At 36.9% G+C, this 19,710-nt stretch overlaps 1 protein-coding gene across 1 annotated transcript in view; it reads right to left on the bottom strand.

Moving 5' to 3' along the window:
- Positions 1 to 971: 971 nt before the first annotated feature.
- The window catches only part of SLC12A2 (solute carrier family 12 member 2), a gene marked incomplete at its 5' end in the record, with an annotated part of 120,987 nt that continues 102,248 nt past the window's right edge, over positions 972 to 19,710 (bottom strand). The window contains 8 exon segments of the mRNA XM_006157414.2: positions 972 to 3,832; positions 6,256 to 6,323; positions 6,614 to 6,749; positions 7,609 to 7,695; positions 9,751 to 9,862; positions 12,104 to 12,226; positions 13,690 to 13,737; positions 16,263 to 16,385. Coding sequence (XP_006157476.2) covers positions 3,697 to 3,832; positions 6,256 to 6,323; positions 6,614 to 6,749; positions 7,609 to 7,695; positions 9,751 to 9,862; positions 12,104 to 12,226; positions 13,690 to 13,737; positions 16,263 to 16,385 — 833 coding nt within the window.

Genomic DNA, 19,710 nt, shown 5'->3' with positions numbered 1-19,710 from the left:
TCCACAGGCCGTGTGCACCTGTTGGAGAGAGATGGAGAGAGATAGCAAGAGGGAAAGTGAGAAATAACCCTCCAGGGGGATGGCCACACTGTAATTCCTTCTCTTCCGTCCTCCTCTCAGGATTCTGGGCATGCATGCACACATGCCTAACGTGATTTTCAAGTTGTTGGGTCCAGGACACAAACCATGCAGTTGGCCATGTGGGATCCAGCATCTTAACCTGCATGCCACCTGCTGGCCCTGGGCTCAAAGTTTTAATGGTATCACTTAACAGACTATCTGAAATACCAGGACCAGCAGTTAGCGTAATGGCTATGTCGCTGGAGTCCCACGTAGTCGACCGCAGTTCGCGTCCCGGACCCGGTGGCTTAAAACTCACGCCGGGCACATGTGCATGCATGCCCAGGATCCAAAGAGAACAGAGGAGAAGGGACTGCGGCATGGTCATCCCCTCTGGGGGGTGATTTCTCGCCTTCTGTCTCTCTGTCTCTCTCTGTCTAGCGAGTACACGCGCCCTATAGCAAAAAGAACCTAAAAAAAAAAAAAAATCCTATCACTCATAAAAACAGGTCTCTTACCTTAACTCCCAGAATCTATAAAAAAGAACGAGGGTTAGAACCTTAGGTATTTAAGTATTTGACAAAAATATTATGTCAACAGTACTTTTTTTTGTTTTTAAAGCTTTTTGCCATAGGGCATGTGCACTCACCAGAGACAGTGAGAGGAAAAATGGGGGGGAGGGGATGTGTGTGGCCATATTGCAATCTTTTCTTTCCTTTCCCTCCTGGGGTTTTGGGCACACATACACACACACCCAGTGTGAGTTTTAAGCTACTGGACCTGGGACGCGAGCCATGGTTGGCCATGAGGGAACCCAGTGCCTTAGCCACTATGCCACATAAGATTAAATCCCAAAGTTGACATAGATTTAAAAAACAGGTAAAATATAAGAGTAGACAGACATTACATTAATGAATCCACTTCCTTTATTGCAGTAACCTCTGTACAAAGCCGCAACTGCAATACTCAAAAGTTAAAACATTAGAAAAGCATTTATGTGACAGTTACAGTACTGTATATCAAAATATTACATTTTCAAACTTAGTAGATAATCATCCACCAGAGCTCAAATCTTTAAATTATTTCCATAGTTTTAAAAAATATGTAATGTCAGAAAGCATATAAAAAGAAAGGAAGCCTAAAATACAAACGAAATAATGTAACAAATAAATATCCGATTTAATGAACTGCTAATCAGCTTACACCTCCATTCTCTCTAAACCCATTGAATTCTTACCTGTAGGAATAGTGAACTGTCAAATGTCATCGCATAATTTCTAAGGAATCATCAATAATCAGAACTAAAAAAATTTTGGCATTAAGATCATCAAAATTCAGCATAAATAAAATAGGTAGCATCAACACTAGTAAGCGTATCTAAGAATTAATTGTAAAAATTTATTAGAGCATTACAACTCTGAGAATTTTTGACCTGGTGTCTAGTGTTAAGTGAAAGTAATGCATCCATTTTTTTTTTAAGTGAAAAGCATCTTACATTATTTCACAATGTTACCCTCCCCGTGTTATGTATATTTAGATACATTTTATGTACTTTATACACACATGTATGTATGACACATGACATTTGGTTCCTGTAGTATAGATCACAATGATGTTTTCCTGAATGGGAAAAACTAAAACAATAAAAAACAAAAAATAAGTGTACCTGTGCACATTTCAAGATAGCAGCACTCAATCTACGCCCTACTGTCCGTTTAAAAAGTTCACATGTGATATCGTCTATTGAATAATGACACTTCTACCGTCATTTCCCCAGAACACTGCCAAACCTGTGATAAATGGAACAACGCTGTGAGCTACACTATAATGTAGGAAAACCAGTTACTTATTACCTTAATGTTCTGAATTCAGTGTTATTGGATCTTCGACTTACATGAACTTAGTTCATAATCATGCAGCAAAAATACTGCACCACTGAATATAATAATAATATCACAGATTTCTTTGGAAGATTCATGAACCGCAAAAGTTCTCCCCCACTGAAACCAATGAACCCACTGAAACGCACTCTGGACAAAATGCTCTCCATGGTTGAACTGAAGAGTTGTGGGAAGAGACAGCATGCCTTCAAATGGTCACCTCTGTTCTCCACCAAACCTATTATCTGTCAATCTGATTTTGAACTTATGTGTACTAAAACAAACAAAAACATTTTACACTAATAAATTTTGATCACTTTAAAATGCAACACCAGCAACATAAATTTCATTATATATACACATGTGCATCTGTGTATGCATATAAATTACACACACACACATACATACATGTAGACATAAATCCCTTGAAATGTTTTTAGGAAATCCTTCCTTGAATTAAAAATAAAAAAATTTCACATTAATAATTGTATATAAAGCTTTTAGGACAGTACATATGCACTGTCAAAATTGTTACTAGTAGAAGGATGTCAAAACAGACATTTCAAAAGCACAAACTGGCAGTTTTTCTTAACACAAATGTTTTAAAGTATTAAGAATGGATTAAATTTAAATGTCCAGAACAATCTGTTCAAACCTGAGTGTATTAAGACTAAGTGTACTTGACAATTGAATGAGGCCTAAAAACATTTCACTAAGAAACCAGTGGTCCATTTAACCATTTGATGAAATATTATTTGAATGATTTACAAAGGATGGTACAGTGTAGTGAAATTCCACACAGTGATTATTGAAATATTCTATCTAGTAAATGACATTGCTTTATCTAAATTTCCTCTAGAAACATCTGTTAGTATTTCTTATAAATCCCTCAAATTTGAGGAAAATTCTAAATTAGGACAGATCTCTCTTGAAATAAATACAAATGATCTTGAGAATATTTAAAGAATGACAAGAAAAAAAAAGACTTTTTCCGCATGGTATACAGAAGTACTGTTTAAGTCTTCAACCTTCCCTAAGAAATAACAATAGAGATAGACATAACAGCCCATCAGAGGGATTAAAAAAAGGGTATTTGGGGCCATTTTTTCCCTATTTCTACATTTTACATTTACAGATATTCATACAAACCTGATCTTAGGGTTGTTCTGTGGTTACCATTTTCCCCCACTGTTTCATTAGCCTGCCCTAATTCTCACCTTTAATATCTAACAGATACCTTTTAAAAAGTAATAGAAAACATACAGTACTCAATGCTAATTGGTCAATGAAAGAAGAAAAGCAGTTTCTATTTTGCTTTCAGGTGGGAGAGACTAGAAATAAAAGTAAAAGCTGAAGGCAAAGTTTGACATTCTATAAATTTATAAAAGAGGATACATGGATGAAATTTGGTTAATTTCAGAAGGCACCTCAAGGCTAAAGGCTTTTTGTACTCCTTTCATCAATCAAAAATAACACATTTTTATTGCTATTCAAGTAGCAAAGGAAAACTTTACTCTTACTGTACTTTAGTCCAAGAAAGGATCACCATTCATTAAGACAGAGATATTGGAACTGACTAAAACTGAAGTCTCCATACACATATCAATGGAGTAACTTTCCTGTGCTTTCAAATTAATGAAATAGTGAAAGAAAAGTCACAGTTCGCCATTGTGATGTTAACATGTCATTGAAGATTTCAGTCACTTCATTAGGCACTGAAGCACAACTCAGGAGGGCCGTCCATCATGAAGAGCGTTTACGAGTAGAAGGTAAGGACACTCTGATGATTCCCACGAACTAAAAGGATTGGTGGTAGATCTTTAGACAGAGCTTCTAGCCATGCCATGTAGAGAGCACTGGACACCGCACCTTTTCGTGCAACTGGGAGACTCCTGGTCCCAAAAGAAGACAAAGAGATCTAACTGAGCAATGCATGGAAGCTGATTGGAATAAGGTGCAACAAAACTTATAAATTAGGTTACAGTAATCAGAAATTACTATAATAACAAGATATTTCTGAGTGCTGGGAAACTGTCCAGGTAGAACATGTGTTTAGAATCAAATGGAGTCATCTGTGTCAAGACTAACTAAACAGGCTGAGGACAGCCAGAAGGACATGCCATCTCACACTAGGCATGGCTGATGAAAGAAACATCATTTGGACAATTTTGCCAAATTATACTATAGCAGAAAGACCACTACAACCTAACCAACCAAGTCCAAACTTGGACAGATGAAGCTTCCTGTGTTACTGACCCTGGTAGCCAAGGGTAGATGTTCCAAACAACTGATAGAATGCCCTCCCCTCCTCCTCCTATTGTGGTTTTTGCCTTTAAAGCCTCTCCAAGAAATTAAGACCTCAGTGTACGTGTTTGTGGCAACCTCAAACATGCTCACCTGGACGACAATGCCAGCTGTGGTCTGAATGTTTATGCCTGAGTAAACTCCTTCTTGCTTAACCTGCTCTGACTCAGTTTACATTCTTTTTTCTTTTTTTTGGAAAGGTTTTTGCTATAGGGCGCGTGTGCTCGTCAGACAGACAGAGAGAGACAGAAAGCGAGAAATCACCCCCCCAGGGGGGGATGGTCACGCCGCAATCCCTTCTCCTCCTTTCTCCTGTCGGGATCTTGGGCACGCACATACATGCGCCCGGAATGAGTTTAAGCCACTAGGTCTGGGACTCAAACCGCGGTCAACTACATGGTAGTCTAGCAACACAGCCATTATGCTAACTGCTGGTCCCAGTTTACATTCTTTTTCAGGTTGACAGATAGCAACCACCATACTTCCTTCTCTCTATTCCCCATGTTTTCAAGTTTCAACAATCTTTAAAAACTTTTTCGTAATAGCAAATAAATATGACTTCTCCTTCAATAATGGAATTCTTTTAGGAGAAAGGAATGTTTCTACTGAAATTTATAGAATCAAGGCCATATAAGTGGGTGAAATTCTTTCTTTCTGAGTTTTTATATTTCTACTTAAAGAAGATGATACTGGTAACCAGCTGCTCTGTAGAGCACAGTTTCTCTCTGAATTTGTATATTTTCTTTTTTTTAAAAGAGAGATTTTTTGCCATAGGGCATGTGTGCTCTCCAGAGAGACAGAAAAATAGTGAGGCAGAAAAGGAAAAATCACCCCCCAGGTGGAGGGGCAGGCTGTATGCCCTTCTCCCTCGGGAGATTGGGCACTCATGCACATGCACCTGGTGTGAGTTCAAGCCTCCAGGTCTGGGACTTGAACTGTGGTCGGCCATGTGGGAGTCATGTGGGAGTTAATGACATAACTATTACACCATCCGCTGGTCCGTGTATTATCTTACATTGCAGGTATTTGGTCATCAGTAGCAAAACTTGATACTATCTGGTATGCTGAATATTTGTTACTGACTGAGCTAACGAGCCTCTGATATTACTTCAGCCCGTCACTCGGCATGGGTTTTTGGCTTGTGCTTTTCTTATCTATTTAAGAACAGACACAGGCTTTAGGACTGAGAATATTTAAATTCAAGTAAAATCCAGTTAACCTAGTTTAGCAGAGGAAAAGTCAAAGTAGGCCTCAGCACCTGTACCTAAGGCAAAGACCAAGTGTGTGGCATGCCAAGTCTGGGAGGTGGCAGAGGACACAGGGGTGGGGATTCAGACAGGAACTGCTGTTTAAATTTAATTCTCCAAGTGACACTTCAAAAGGAAGGTGTCTGGGGTACTATTTTTTTTTTTTCTTTTTAAAGAGAGACTTTTGGTATAGGTCATTGTGCACTTCCCGGGGAGACACAGAGACAGAAAGCAAGAAATCCCCACCCCTTCTTGAGGGGATGACCTCGCCACAATCCCTTCTCCTCCATTCTCCTCTTCGGATTCTGGGCATGCATGCACATGTGCCTGATATGAGTCTCAAGCCACCGGGTCTGGGACTCAAACCGCAATCGACCATGTTGGAATTCAGCAACATAACCATTACGCCATCTGCTGGTTTCTGGGATCCAAATTTTAATGGGGGAGGCTATACAATAGTGTTTCCAAAGTTTGGGAATTTTGGCAACATTAAAAGGGCAAATAAAACAAAAAATTCCAGAATAACTAATTATGATAAAGAATAAGATATAAATGGTTAAGGTTTTTATTTTTCTTTCCTTACTTAATTTTCTCACATGCTTAAAGCAAAGTATATTCTTAACATTTTGTTTTTTCTTCCTATAACCACTAAGTTATTAGGGGTGCTATATAGATATGTACTTGGAATAGAAATTAATCCAAAGTTATTCATACATTATGATAAAATGGATAGTCAAGAAAATCCTAATACAGATATTACTTACATGACAATAATATTAGCTGTGTTTGAATGCTCCTTTAATAATTCATTTAACCTGATCTGCCGGTATGTCTGAAATGAAACAAGACAAAGTCATTCCTAGACCATTTGAAAATTACAATCTAGTATCCTTCATAATTTTATATACAAAAACAAGGAATTTTGGTATCATAAAAATGTTCCCTATTTGAAAGATAAGAATGCTGCCTACTATTCATATATAAATCCAACTTAGTTAAGTAGATTTTATTTAAACAACTAGCCCCCCATATCAAACTGCAGTTTTTGGCATTTATGTCTAAAATATATTTTCAAGAATCACATGGAAAATTAATGACTAGGAAGCAGAAGAGAAAGACTACCTTGGTCTTATAAAGTTCAAGCTCATTATCTGTTATTCGCCATGGTTCATCTTCTTTCATTTTATCTGCAATATCTTGTTCTTTATCATCTTCATGAAGTCTGTATGGCTCAATCATTTCATCAAAAGCTGCAATACTTAAAAAATAGAAAGATAACTGACTACCGTATTTCAAATTACAGGACAGAAAGATCTTAAACACTAAGCTTGAAAAGTTAGTGTTTTTCATCTATCATGCTCCCCCCTCCATATCCCAACTAACATCATGTTGCTGATTAGAAACTAGCAATTTCAGTTCTCTCAAACTGATCATAAATTTACTTAAAAACGTTTAAAAAGAAATTTACTGTAGAGCCATACTAACGATAAAACTGCAGTTTTAACTGTTAAAGTAATCTCTCTCTGCTCCTATCCCGCCCATTCCCCTCAACCTACAATAAATTTTATCACAGTATCCAAAATGATTCTTTTGGGTGGTTAAGTCAAATTGTGTTACTACTTCGCTCAAAACACTAAAAGGCTTTCTCAGTTCAAGTGCCAGTGAATAAAAGTAGTGCAGGAAAACGTACTAGCACATTATGAAGGAAGGAAAGGGCACGTACAAAAATATTCACAAGATGAAGAATTAATTACTAGATTCCAAAGATACTGTGTAGGACAAAAGATAATAAAAGAACATGGTATTTTAATCCTTCATGAATATGAAAAACATATTTTTCAGTATCAAGTCTAGTATAAAGCTCCTGTTATTTTTAGTAGGAAATAATGTCTCTGCTTAAAAAATGAAGTGTGAGGCTATAATTAAAATTCTCTCCGGAAACTGAAAAACTGTTCAGAGTTATAGGTATGCCAACCATCACTTTTAGATTTTTAAAACATTTACATTAATTAACAGCAGAGAAAAAAAAATTAGATAATAAGTTTAAGCTGTTATTTGCATCTGAGTAGGTCATACAAATAAAAAATTTGTACAGAGTAATTCATCCAATAACTTACTTTTCTTTCTTTGGTTTGGTATTGATATCTCCTAGAACCATGATATCAGAGAAGTCGATCCGGAACTTGCTAAGCAAAGTAGCCATCCTAGAACAAAAAATTAATAGCATTGACATACATGAAGGGTGTAAGTATTTTAATTCTATATCAGACAAATCCATATATTTGAAAAGTATAGTTTATTGGAAAGGTCAATGAGGTGTTAAAAAGTCCAGCTGAATTAATTCACACTGTTCATTCATGAAGCAGACTTCTGAATTCACTGAAAACATACTACTGGTATAATATTTCACTTTCTCTTTAAATCTCTTCTTAATATCCAATAATGAATAGACAAGGGAAAAAATAAAATTTGAATAATGATTAGTTTTGTGTGAAAGCTAATTTTCATCAAATTATATTGGGAAGAATAAGAATTTCAGCTCAAAACTAGGAAACAGTTCCTTAATTATTTTTAGATTATTTTTCCATCTAAGAAGAATGCTTATCTCAAGAGCCAAATATGACTTTGCGCCACACTGAAGATACAGTTGATGTCAGATTAAGTACTCAGCATTCAGGTAGGAGGTAGAGACAGGCATAGGCATGGGAAAGAAGCTCCACCAAGCCCGAGTTTTTGGTAAATAATACCTTTTTAGGGGTATGGCTGGCAATGACACACACTGGTAGCAACAACAGAAAAGGTGAAATACATACACAAGTACATATGAAAGTAATTTACAAAACAGGATTTTATTTTTCATAAAATGACAGTTTTCTAAATTAAGGTATGAGATACTAGAAAATAGATGAGGTATAGGTTTAAGAAATTAATTTCTAGTTACTTCTTACACAATTTACTATTTGAAATGAATAAACACCTACTGGAACTATTCACCTAGGTGGCCACTATATATCAAATGCGCTAAACATTATAGGGTCCATAAAACTCAAATTTAACAAAATAAATATAATACAGGCTAGAACGTGATTAAGTACTAGCAAGAGTGTGTCGTGATTCAGGTAGGAAACACAGTGACTAGTTAGAAGAGCAAGGGAAAAATACAAAAAAGTGTTATAAAGAATTGAGTATTTAATAGAAGCAAATGAAAAGCTATTTTCTTTAAGCAGAGACATGAGAGTGGGCCAAGGAGGAAGAGCCGGGAATCACAAGCATGTCCGGGGCATGGGCACATGTGTGAACTGAAGTATAGGACACATATGGGGGAACAGGAAATAATGCAAAGGGGACAATAAGAAAGGCCGTCCAAGGCCCCTGACTGTAGCTTAACAATTAGACTTTTTATGACAGGCAGAATGGAAAAGCTATTAGAAGTACTTTAGGTAGAGGCATTAGATAGATCAACATTCTGCTTTCTGAAAATAAACCTGAAAACCCTATGCACCATATACGTGGAGAGGTCAGCAGTAAGACAAGGGTGCTTAGGGTACAGGAGAGAACGCTACATTGTGGCAGTGCAGACAGAGAGAAGGGGACAGCTGGCATGGGAGTCCTGCATTTCTGTTATCTAGGTAAGAAATGTGGCCCATTATGTGAATCTGTGATTTTTGTGCACTTTTAGCCCTATTAAAAGAAAAAAGCTGCTTAACACTTTCATGCCATAAGTATTTAATAATAAAGATCTTCTAAAATGCCCATATGTTAAAAAACAGTACATCTAAGTAAAATTAGTAAAATTAAAAATCTGTAGACTTAAACATGAAGACTAAATTAAAGATAGTCAGGTATTTGGACCAGCAGATGGTGTAATGGTTATGTTGCTGGACTCACACATAGTTGACCGTGGTTTGAGTACTGGACCTGGCAGCTTAAAAACTCATGACAGGTGTGTGTGCATGCATGCCGAAAATCTTGAGAAGAATGGAGAAAAAGGGATCGCAAAGTGGTCATCTCCCCTGGGAGGTGACTTCTCACTTTCTTTCTGTCTGTCTCTCCAGCAAGTGCACGTGTGCTATAGGAAAAATCTCTCTTCTTTAAAAAAAAAGTAATCAGGTTTTATCTAACTAGAAATTTTAGCTTCAGGATAGAACATAGCAACATAGTTGACATTTTCTGGACTGTCTAATTTTTATCCTATCAAGTATACACTGTGATAACGAAGTGCTACTGGATTAATATCTTTCAATTTAAAATAAACTTACGCTCTCCGGTCATGGTCTATTCTGTTTATTTTTCCACCAATGAATACTCTGATCTTACAATCTTTCCACTTTTTCTTGGTAGTCAGAAGATAAGGAATCAATAAGGTCAAACCTGAATTATAAAAACATAACAAATCATTCACTAAATGCTATTTCTCAATCAAGAACTCTTAATTCAATTTAGTCTCTAAAAACGCATTTACTACAACTCAGTATTAAACAAAATTCTGTTTTTTTTCTTTATACTTCAGTCAAAAAGCCATTAAAGAGGCCTGAACAAAAAGGGAGGCCCAGGGGAATCAGGGCCCACTTGAGGAGGACAGCCGAATTGATAGTGGCCTGGCAGCATTGCAGATTAGTCACATATAGGAGGAATGAAGAAATGTGTTTCGCTGACCCTAAAGGAAGCCAAGCTACCCAATGAAATGAGAAACATGTAAAGGAGAAGCTGAACTGACCCTGGTTTTGGATCTCTACCTTTATGTACACACACGTACATTTCCTACTTCTGTCCTCCGAGGGCCTGCAAGTAGCGATAGTCTGCAAGTGTATCTGATGCCCTGATCTTTGCTTCTAAACACTATTCTCCACTAAAAGGAAGCAGGGCTCCTTGGCTAAAAGGTTGCTTCCTATGCTGGGACAAGGAAAGCACAAAACTATAAAAGTTAGTGTGGAATTATCTTGTGTCAATGCAAAGAATGATCAGTACATAACAAATGGAAACAGAAATCAGCCCAGGGTGAATCCTACTGGTTAAATATGGGACAAAACAAAGAACAAGAGGGACCAGCAGTTAGCGTAATGGCTATGTCGCTGGACTCCCACGTAGTCGACCGCGGTTCGAGTCCCGGACCCGGTGGCTTAAACTCACGCCGGGCGTGTGTGCCCAAGATCCTGAGAGGAGAATGGAGGAGAAGGGATTGCGGCGTGGCCATCCCCCCTGGGGGGTGATTTCCTGCTTTCTATCTCTCTCTCTCTCTGTCTGTCTGGCGAGCGCACGCGCCCTATAGCAAAAAAAAACCTCTCCAAAAAAAAAAAAAAAAAAAACAAAGAACAAGAATTACAAATTATATCCCATTGTATAAAATAAGTGGCAATGCATTCACACTGATGGAAATAAAGAGAAAGCTCTTCCTTACAGGAAAATCATTGTCTGGCAACCACAACAATAAACTCAGGCAGAAACGTCAACGGATACTATAGATGGAGGTAGGTTTACAAAAAGAATGGCATATTTACAGTCTCAAAGTTAACGCCTCATGCCCCAACCCCCCCACCCATAATTATCAAGGTGGGGTGAAAGGTACTTTTCAGTTGATAAACCCAATGAAAACCACCTTACTCGGGATCAGCAGTTAGCATAATGGCTATGTCCCTGGACTCACACGTGGCCGACCGTGGTTCGAGTCCCGGACCCAGTGGCTTAAACTCACACTGAGCACGTGTGCATGCGTGCCCAAGATCCCAAGAGGAGAATGGATAGCGGCATGGCCACTCCCGCTCCCCGGGGGGGGGGGGATTTCTTGCTTTCTGTCTCTCTGTCTTTCTGGCGAGAGCACACACCCTATAGCAAAAAAAAAAAAAAAAAAAAAAAACTTACTTAAAATTCAAAGTTAATGTCACCAGTGGTAGTGTGGAACTAATTATGATGAAACATCAAACAGTACTCCAAATTGAGTGACATTCTACAAAATGGTCTGCAATGTTAAAAAGCTGTTAGTCATGGGACTAGCAGACGGCATAATGGTTATGTTCCTAGACTCCCATGTAGTTGACTGTGTTTCAAGTCCTGGACCTGGTGGCTTAAAACTCACACCGGACACATGTGCATATGTGCTCAAAATCCTGAGAGAAAAAGGGGTTGCAGTGTGGTCATTCTCCCCTGGAGGGTGACCTTGCTTTCTGTCTCTCTGGTGACTACATGCACCCTAGAGCAAAAATCTCTATTAAAAAAAAAAAAAAAAAAAAAAAAAAAGTCATGAAGGGCACATGTGAAGAATGCCCAAAATCCTGAGAGGAAAATAGAGAAGGGATTGTAGTGTGGCCATGCCCCCAGGGGGTGATTTCTCACTTTCTGTCTACCTGAGGAGCTCAGGTGTACTGTAGCCGAAATCTCTCTTTAAAAAAAAAAAAAAACACCCAAGATGTCAGTCATGAAGCAGAAGGGAGTGGTAAGCAACATCTAGGTTGGGACAACTAAGTGCTGGCCTGATTCTGAAATTAATCTTTCTGCTTTGACAAACGTCGGCAAAACCTAAATGGAATCTGTAGGTGAAGAGTACATGCTATTTCTTAGCTCAGTTATCATTTCAATAAATGTAAAATTTAAAAAAAAGCATATTAACAACCTTACCTCCATCATCAAAAAGCCACCAGACGTCAATAGTATTCTTCCCTTGTTTTTTCTGAAACTGTGTACTAGCTTCAAGAAGCTTTTGGTCGGCTACATTTAAAGGCACAATAGGGCCTTTGGATTCTAAAAAATTAAGCAAAAAATAAGATGTAAGGGAAGCAAATATCAAAGGCTTTCTTACAGAATGCCTAACTTGTGCATACTCAAATATGTCTGTAACAGACAGTTGTGCATGACATTCATCATGATCTTTCACTTGTTTATCATTTAATATACTTTAAAAATGGCTACAGATAATTACTTCTTTAGCTGAACAAATCCAAATTAGGTTGCCTAATTTCTAATATTTTGAAGCATTCTGAATTGAAAGTGAATCATAGATACCAATCAAACAACACTTGAACCAATCAAAAGACTTATACTTGACTGCTAGGTAGGTCTCATTGTTTGGTAAAACTGTTTCAGGTTAAATGAGGAAAACAACTAACTTTTCCATTGCAATATTTCCTTTGCAATCTGGTATCTCAATAATTTAAAGTTCAAAAAATTATTTAAATGAAAGTTGTTACTTATAACATAAATGACTGTAAGAAGCTGAAGCTATTCTAGCACAATCTCATGATTACCACAGTGATTCCTTAGCCTAAGGAAAATCTCTCTCTCATCTTCACTTCTATCTCTCATCCTTTCAATATGTGAGGTCCCATTTAACAGCAATGTAACAACATCTTTCTCTAAACCACAGAAAGATGGCGGGAGCTCCTTGGCAAAGCACTCATCTGCTGCAGATTTAAATGACAATACACCAAGAGAGTTCCCATTTATAGTACCAGGAACTAAAAAAAAAAAAGAAAAAGGAAACAACCAAAAAAACAAGAACAAAAACCAAATAGCATTGGCTCTGTGAGCAAGCAAATGAGTATTATGAAACTCCTACATCAAAAATGTGAAAGCAGAAACCCACAGGAGGGAATCTGATCACTCTGCAGATGTCTCATTCACTCCATGCTGCCATGATGCTTGCGAACATGACAAATGGCTTTGCGTGATGACATGATATGGCTACCAAACCACACTGCTCCGTAACTCTCACCTCTATCTCCTTCTCATAAAATTCATGTACGTTGACATGACTGTGTATCTCCCAAACGTAGCACGACTGTGAGAAATAGTGTAATTTTTGAAATGAAAAATATATTAGTATCAAAATTGAGGACCTGGCTGGGTACAACTGATGGTAAAGAATGCAAGTGACTCTGTAAATAAGCCCATTTCAGTGTCCCTACTAATCATCTAAACTATGAAGTTAAAATTAAAATAATAAAAATTAATGCTGACTTTAAGGATTTCAATATTCCAGAAATACTATGATTCAAAAGAATTTGTCTGTTGTATTTCACCTTTTCCCAGAAGATTTAACTCTTTAGTTGGACTAATGATAATTCTTCTAATCTGCATTTAATAGATAACTGTAACATCACCTCACCATGGAAATAAAAATTAATGTAAAAAAATTAACAAATTTAGAGTTAAAGAGTTAACGACATGAAAAAAGGGAATAAAATAAAATGATGGAAAATGCCTGCCTTTTTTCAACAGTGGTTGAGTTGGAGTCTTGCCATCCTCTTCCTCATCTAGATTATGTTTAAAAAACACAAAATATAAGTTAATTGCCTTTATACTGATGAAATAATGAAAACGTATATAGCACATTTACAAACAAAACATAGTCTGAAGCAACAGTCCATGAAAAAGAATTTAAGACTGAAGATTAATATTTCCAATATTGTTCTAGATATTTGAGACCTCCCCCCCCTACAGGGTGACTGATTTAATATTCACCCTTAAATTTTATTCTTGTAAAATTATCAAAAAACTTCCTTTTTTTTTAAAGCTTTAAAGTTTTCATACCATAAATCAGTTGAAAAGAGGTTGACTATGGCTTTTAGAGGATAAATATACACTAAAAGATATTACAGATAATACATAAATTTTTCACATGTCACTGCATCACTATGCAAATGACTGAAAAGCAATTTTACAAATATTTAATGGATATATGATATTTGCAAAAAGTAGCTACTTGAAATATTAAGGACTTTGATCAGAGACGGAAGTCTTTTGCTTTATATAAAATGCCTGGTTATACAGGAGTGGTTTTTTTTTCAAATTCATAAATTTATATATGCACGTGTATATGTGTGCATTTATTCATCCATAAAGATTTTTGGTGGTTAACAGTCTTCCTGACTTTTTGTTTTCTTAATATAAGCCTATATTATTTGTTAGTTTAAGACATATAAAACTCCAGACTCGGACAAGCAAAGCATGTTGCAGTAGGCTCGGTGCCCTAAGACTCCCAAGATTACAATGTTTTCACTATCCCCTTTAACTCGCTGTATAGGCTTGAGTTAGTTAGTTAATGCCTGACTTGTCTGATCTGCAGAAAAGGTTAACAGTACCTACCTCTTAATGCTGTTATATTGGCATTATCAATGTATTAAAGCTCAGTGCCTGGCACTAAGTAAGTATTCAGAGGGTAATCTTTTTGTTCTCTTGCACAGTGTATTTTAAAAACCAAGACAGATATACCAAATACTAGAAATATATATTAACTATAGCAAGAATGTTTGTAATTCTGAAGACTTCTAAAACTGTATTAACTTTTCTGTTACCTATACTAATTTTGAGAAAAACTGACTAAACAGAAAAAGACAAATCAAAATGAATGCTACTTCTGAATGCTAATTCTTATGCCTGTTACGGAAAAAGAACCAATTGTTACATTTAATTCTACAGTATTAAATACTGTTTTTATAAAATAGATATGTAATGGTATATGTCTTGACAATAAAAAACTATGGAAATTCTGACTCATTACAAAGAGTCAGAAATGTCAATGGCATCTTGGCCTTTAAGCGCAATTTAAACTAAAGGCTTTTAGATTTTTACAATAAAATAGATGGGTAGAAATAAATGTACTGACTCTGTTTCCTATTCTGTAAGAAAAACAACTTCCTAAGACTGCGACACATCCATTGACTCATTGCAAAGAGTCAGAAATGTCCATGGCATCTTGGCCTTTAAGCGTAATTAAACTAAAGGCTTTTAGATTTTTACAATAAAGTAGATGGGTAGAAATAAATGTACTGGTTCTGTCTCCTACTCTGTAAGAACAACTTCCTAAGCCTGCGACACATCCATGAGTTATTACACGAACAACATCTATTGTAATGTGGATGCAGGGGGGATGCCTGATAACATTACTTCCTCCCCTCCATTACAACTGTATCTATTAGTTCCTATCAGATTCTGTAGAGAAAAGATCTGTTTTAGGCAAGAGGAAAGAACAACAAAAATCTAAAAGAATGAATACCATAAACTAAAGTAAATGAGGAACAAAAAGGACAACCATCAGAATCAATTTATAGATTTCTGAGGCAAAATAGAGAAAAGAAAAAAAAGATAATCAAGCTAGGGAAGAACTGAAAGGAAAAACAGGTGTCAACTAAAGTTTCAACCAGTACTACTCTAAAGTAAACAAGGTAAGTGAGAAGAAAAACCAATAGCTGCCATGCCTCAAAATAACATAGAAGAGATAAACAGCACAGAAACATGATTTGTTCAAGATTATGGATTTCAGAAAAACAATGATAATTATTTTGCAGGAATCAAAAGCATTATATGGTTTGATGATTTACAGTGCAGATTTTTCCTTATCGTGTCAGCTGGCACTAGGACAGATGGAGATACTAGACTCAACAGAGGTAGGAGAGTGAGGGTGGACAGTAAGATTTGGAAGTCATCTCTTTTTCTTCTCATAAATATGACATTCAGACTTCTGGATGAAACGAAATTATCACGTTCTTTCGAGGTTCAGATTTAAAGTATGCTTCATAGTAAGATGTTTTATTTAAAGCAAATGTAACTAAAACACTCAATAACCCACGGTGGTTTCTGTTCTATGATTTACTTTAATATCTTAAAATAACTAGTCATTTTGTAGCCATTTTTGAAAGCCATAAATTTAACTTGGCCAATTAGAAATAAATAGTGCAAATTTAAGAATAGGTAAGTGTATAAGATACATACTAAAAACCTTTTTCCTCACAAATTAAAACATTACCATTCACAAAATTTCTTGTTTGATGAAAATTACCTTTCTGTTTAACAATTTTTTCACATTGTTTGGAAGTATCTATATCCGATTTTTTACTATACTCCATACTTAGTACTACATCCTTGGCACCAGGAGATTTCTCTTGTGATGACAATAATTCTTCTGTAGACACAAAAAATTTGATTATTACCAAAATCGTATTTTAATTGTTAAAGAAGGTATGGTTTAGTAACTAAATATTTTAAAGCGAAGTTTGTTTATTACAAATGATTTCTTAGGTAAACAATTGTGAATCTCTCTGAAATGATCATTCACTTAAATATGTGAGCCACAACTAAAAGTCAGATATGTTAATTAGGTGCTAGGGAATCAGTAATGAGTGAAGTTCATCCAATAGTAGACTCTGGTGGACAGACTCATATGCAGTAAGTGAATCATCAACTTGACTCTCAAAGCCAATTATACATATTAAAAATGTACAGTGTGACAAAGGTTCACAGGCCTGGAAGATGACAAACAACACTGAAAATGTTTACACATGACTATAAAGTCAAGATATAGTCTTTTCCTAAAATTCATGGAAAAAAGTATTACTTCTTTGTTTTTAAAGCAGCTTCTTAATTTTATTATTTTGGTAAAGAGATAGAGAACATTTATTATCTTCTGTCCTAAAAGTTACCATACAGGCAGACACACTGTGAAGTAGATTATCTGCCCATAATTGTCATCACTTACTTGTGTGATTGAAGAGAAACAATAGACACTGTGTGAGTCTGGGTGCTAACACCATCCGAGAGCTCACAGGCCTTTATCTCCATTTTAATTTCCACAAAGACCCACATGTAGTAACTACACTTTGACAGAGGAAGAAATTGAGGCTTGAAGTCACCAAGTTTGCCTAGGCTAAAACTTCTAAAAGAGAACACTGGGATTTTAAAAGCGGATCTGCCTGACTTCAAAGCCTATTCTCTTAACTCCTATGCTACACCAAATTCCTGTCTGCAAATCTTGATTAACAGTGAGGCTTTCAAAAACATTTACAAAGGGCTGGCAGGTGATGTGGTAGTTAAAGGCGCTGGACTCCCACATGGCTGAAGGCAGTTTGAGTCCCAGACCTGGCGGATTGCTTTCTCTTTTTCTCTCTGGTGAGTACAATGCCCTATAAAACAATAATAAATAAATAAATAAATAAATAAAATTAGGTGAATAATTATTATTTTTAAATTTCTTAGTCCTTAAAAATAAGAGAAAACACTTTTCTGAAGTTTAAATCACATTCAAACCTCAGTAAATGATAGAATTATAAGATTCATTAACCAAACTGAAATATATCTGCCAGCAAAAGGGAATACTACTAACGATGATACATAATCAATAGGTGTAAGAAGTACGGGACCTTAAACCTAACCACTGTCAAAGTAAGAGAGAACTGCAATGGTACTGTGCCAGCCCTACTCCAGAACACAGACAGGCATTTTTAGTAAGCCATATGTTTTTGTCATTTGAATAAAGACCTCAAAGTGTTTATTTCAAAAGTGCAGACTACACTTAAAAGGGTGAAGGGAATAAAACAATTTAAATACATAAACAGTCGACACAAGCTCACAACATGTCTCTTAGCTGTATAGGCTCAGCTAATTTTGATAATTTGTTTATGTAACTAATAGATAACAGTAAAGTAAAAGATACGCAAATTTTTATTAACCTTATTTTTTTTTTTGGAGAGATTTTCACTGTAGGGCGCGTGCGCTCGCCAGGCAGACAGAGAGAGAGACATAGAGACAGAAAGCGAGAAATCACCCCCTAGGGGGGATGGTCACGCCGCAATCCCTTCTCCTCCATTCTCCTCTCGGGATCTTGGGCACGCACGCACACGCGCCCGGCGTGAGTTTTAAGCCACCGGGTCCAGGACACGAACTGCGGTCGACATGGGAGTCCAGCGACATAGCCATTATGCTACCTGCTGGTTCCCTAACCTTATTTTTTAAAACTACCAGTAAATCATTAAGAGATATAAAAATTTTCAGAGTTTTTCTGAGAAAGTTGGCAAAAGCAGTAACTATATCTGAATTAGTTTTTAATGATTTAATTCACTTTTTTAGGGAGTCAATTTTGCTATAAGGCGCATGTGTTCAACAGAGAAAGACAAAGAGACAGTGAGAAATCACTCCTCAAGGGACATGGCCACACTGCAATCTCTTCTCCTCCATTCTCTTCTCAGGATTTTGGGCACACACATGCGCACCCGGTGTGAATTTTAGGCTGACGGGTCGAAGACTCAAACCATGGTCCACTAAGTGGGAGTCCGGCAATGTAACCATTACACCATATGCTGGTCCCAATTAATTTATTTCTAATTTGACCAGAGAGAAAGTGAGAAAGGACACCACCAGATAGGAGTGAGCACCTTAAATACCAGGCCACTTGCTGGCCCATCCTTAATTAGCTGGCCCACCCTTAATTAGGTTTTAACCTTCATTTAAAAAAATGCTTTAAAAGAGTTACATACTGTTTTTTTTTTTGAAATGTTTTTGCTATAGGGCGCATGCGCTCACCAGCCAGACAGAGACAGAAAGCGAGAAATCACCCCCTGGGGGAGTAGGGTGCCCATGCCACAATCCCTTCTCCTCCATTCTCCTCTCGGGATCTTGGGCACGCACGTACACGCGCCTGGCATGAGTCTTAAGCCACCGGGTCTGGGACACGAACCGCAGTCGACTACGTGGGAGTCCAGCGACATAGCCATTATGCTAACTGCTGGTCCCTATACTGTATTATTATTTAGGTAACATTGGTGACATGACAAAATCATACAGTGATGATGGGGGAAGTGGGGTGGGACATGGAGTAGTACAGGGAAATCTTGGTAGTGATGAAACACTTCTGCATGCTGACTGTGGCAGTGGTCACCCAGATTGACATGTGGTAAACTAAGAACTACACGTACACAAGTGTGAATGGTGAAATATGAAATCTGACTGTGCCAATGTCAAGTCCCTAGTTTTGACATGGTGCCATAGACATGTAACACGTTATCACTGGAGGGAAACCGGAAGAAGGGTGCACAGCACTTCTGCACATAATCTTTTTGCAACTTCTTAAGAATCTATAAATCTTTTTAAGTTTTTAAAATTTTTAATTTTTTTTTTTTAATTTGCTATAGGCCATGTACACTCATCAGAGAGAAACACAGAGAGAGAGACAGACAGAGAAAGCGAGAAAGCAAGTCAGCAGGTCCAGGACTCAAACTACGGTTGGCCATTTACCTTACTACCAGGGCACATGCTGGTCCCTTCAGGTAAAGTTTTTAAAAATGATTTATTGGGTCTTTTCTGAAGACAGATATAACATTAAGGCAGAATTTAGTTTTTCATCAATGACTGTGTACAAAACATTACTTTTGTAAACATGAAGATACCTAATAGGCTGGTAGTCTTTAAAATTTTTTTCTCAGAATTATTAACATTATTTTTATAAATTTGATAAG

The sequence above is a fragment of the Tupaia chinensis genome, unplaced genomic scaffold (genome assembly GCF_000334495.1).
Source record: "Tupaia chinensis unplaced genomic scaffold, TupChi_1.0 Scaffold000541_1, whole genome shotgun sequence".
NCBI classification, from domain to species: Eukaryota; Metazoa; Chordata; class Mammalia; order Scandentia; family Tupaiidae; genus Tupaia; species Tupaia belangeri.
Note: the sequence above shows the minus strand (reverse complement) of the source record. Positions and strands in the feature narration are given on the sequence as shown.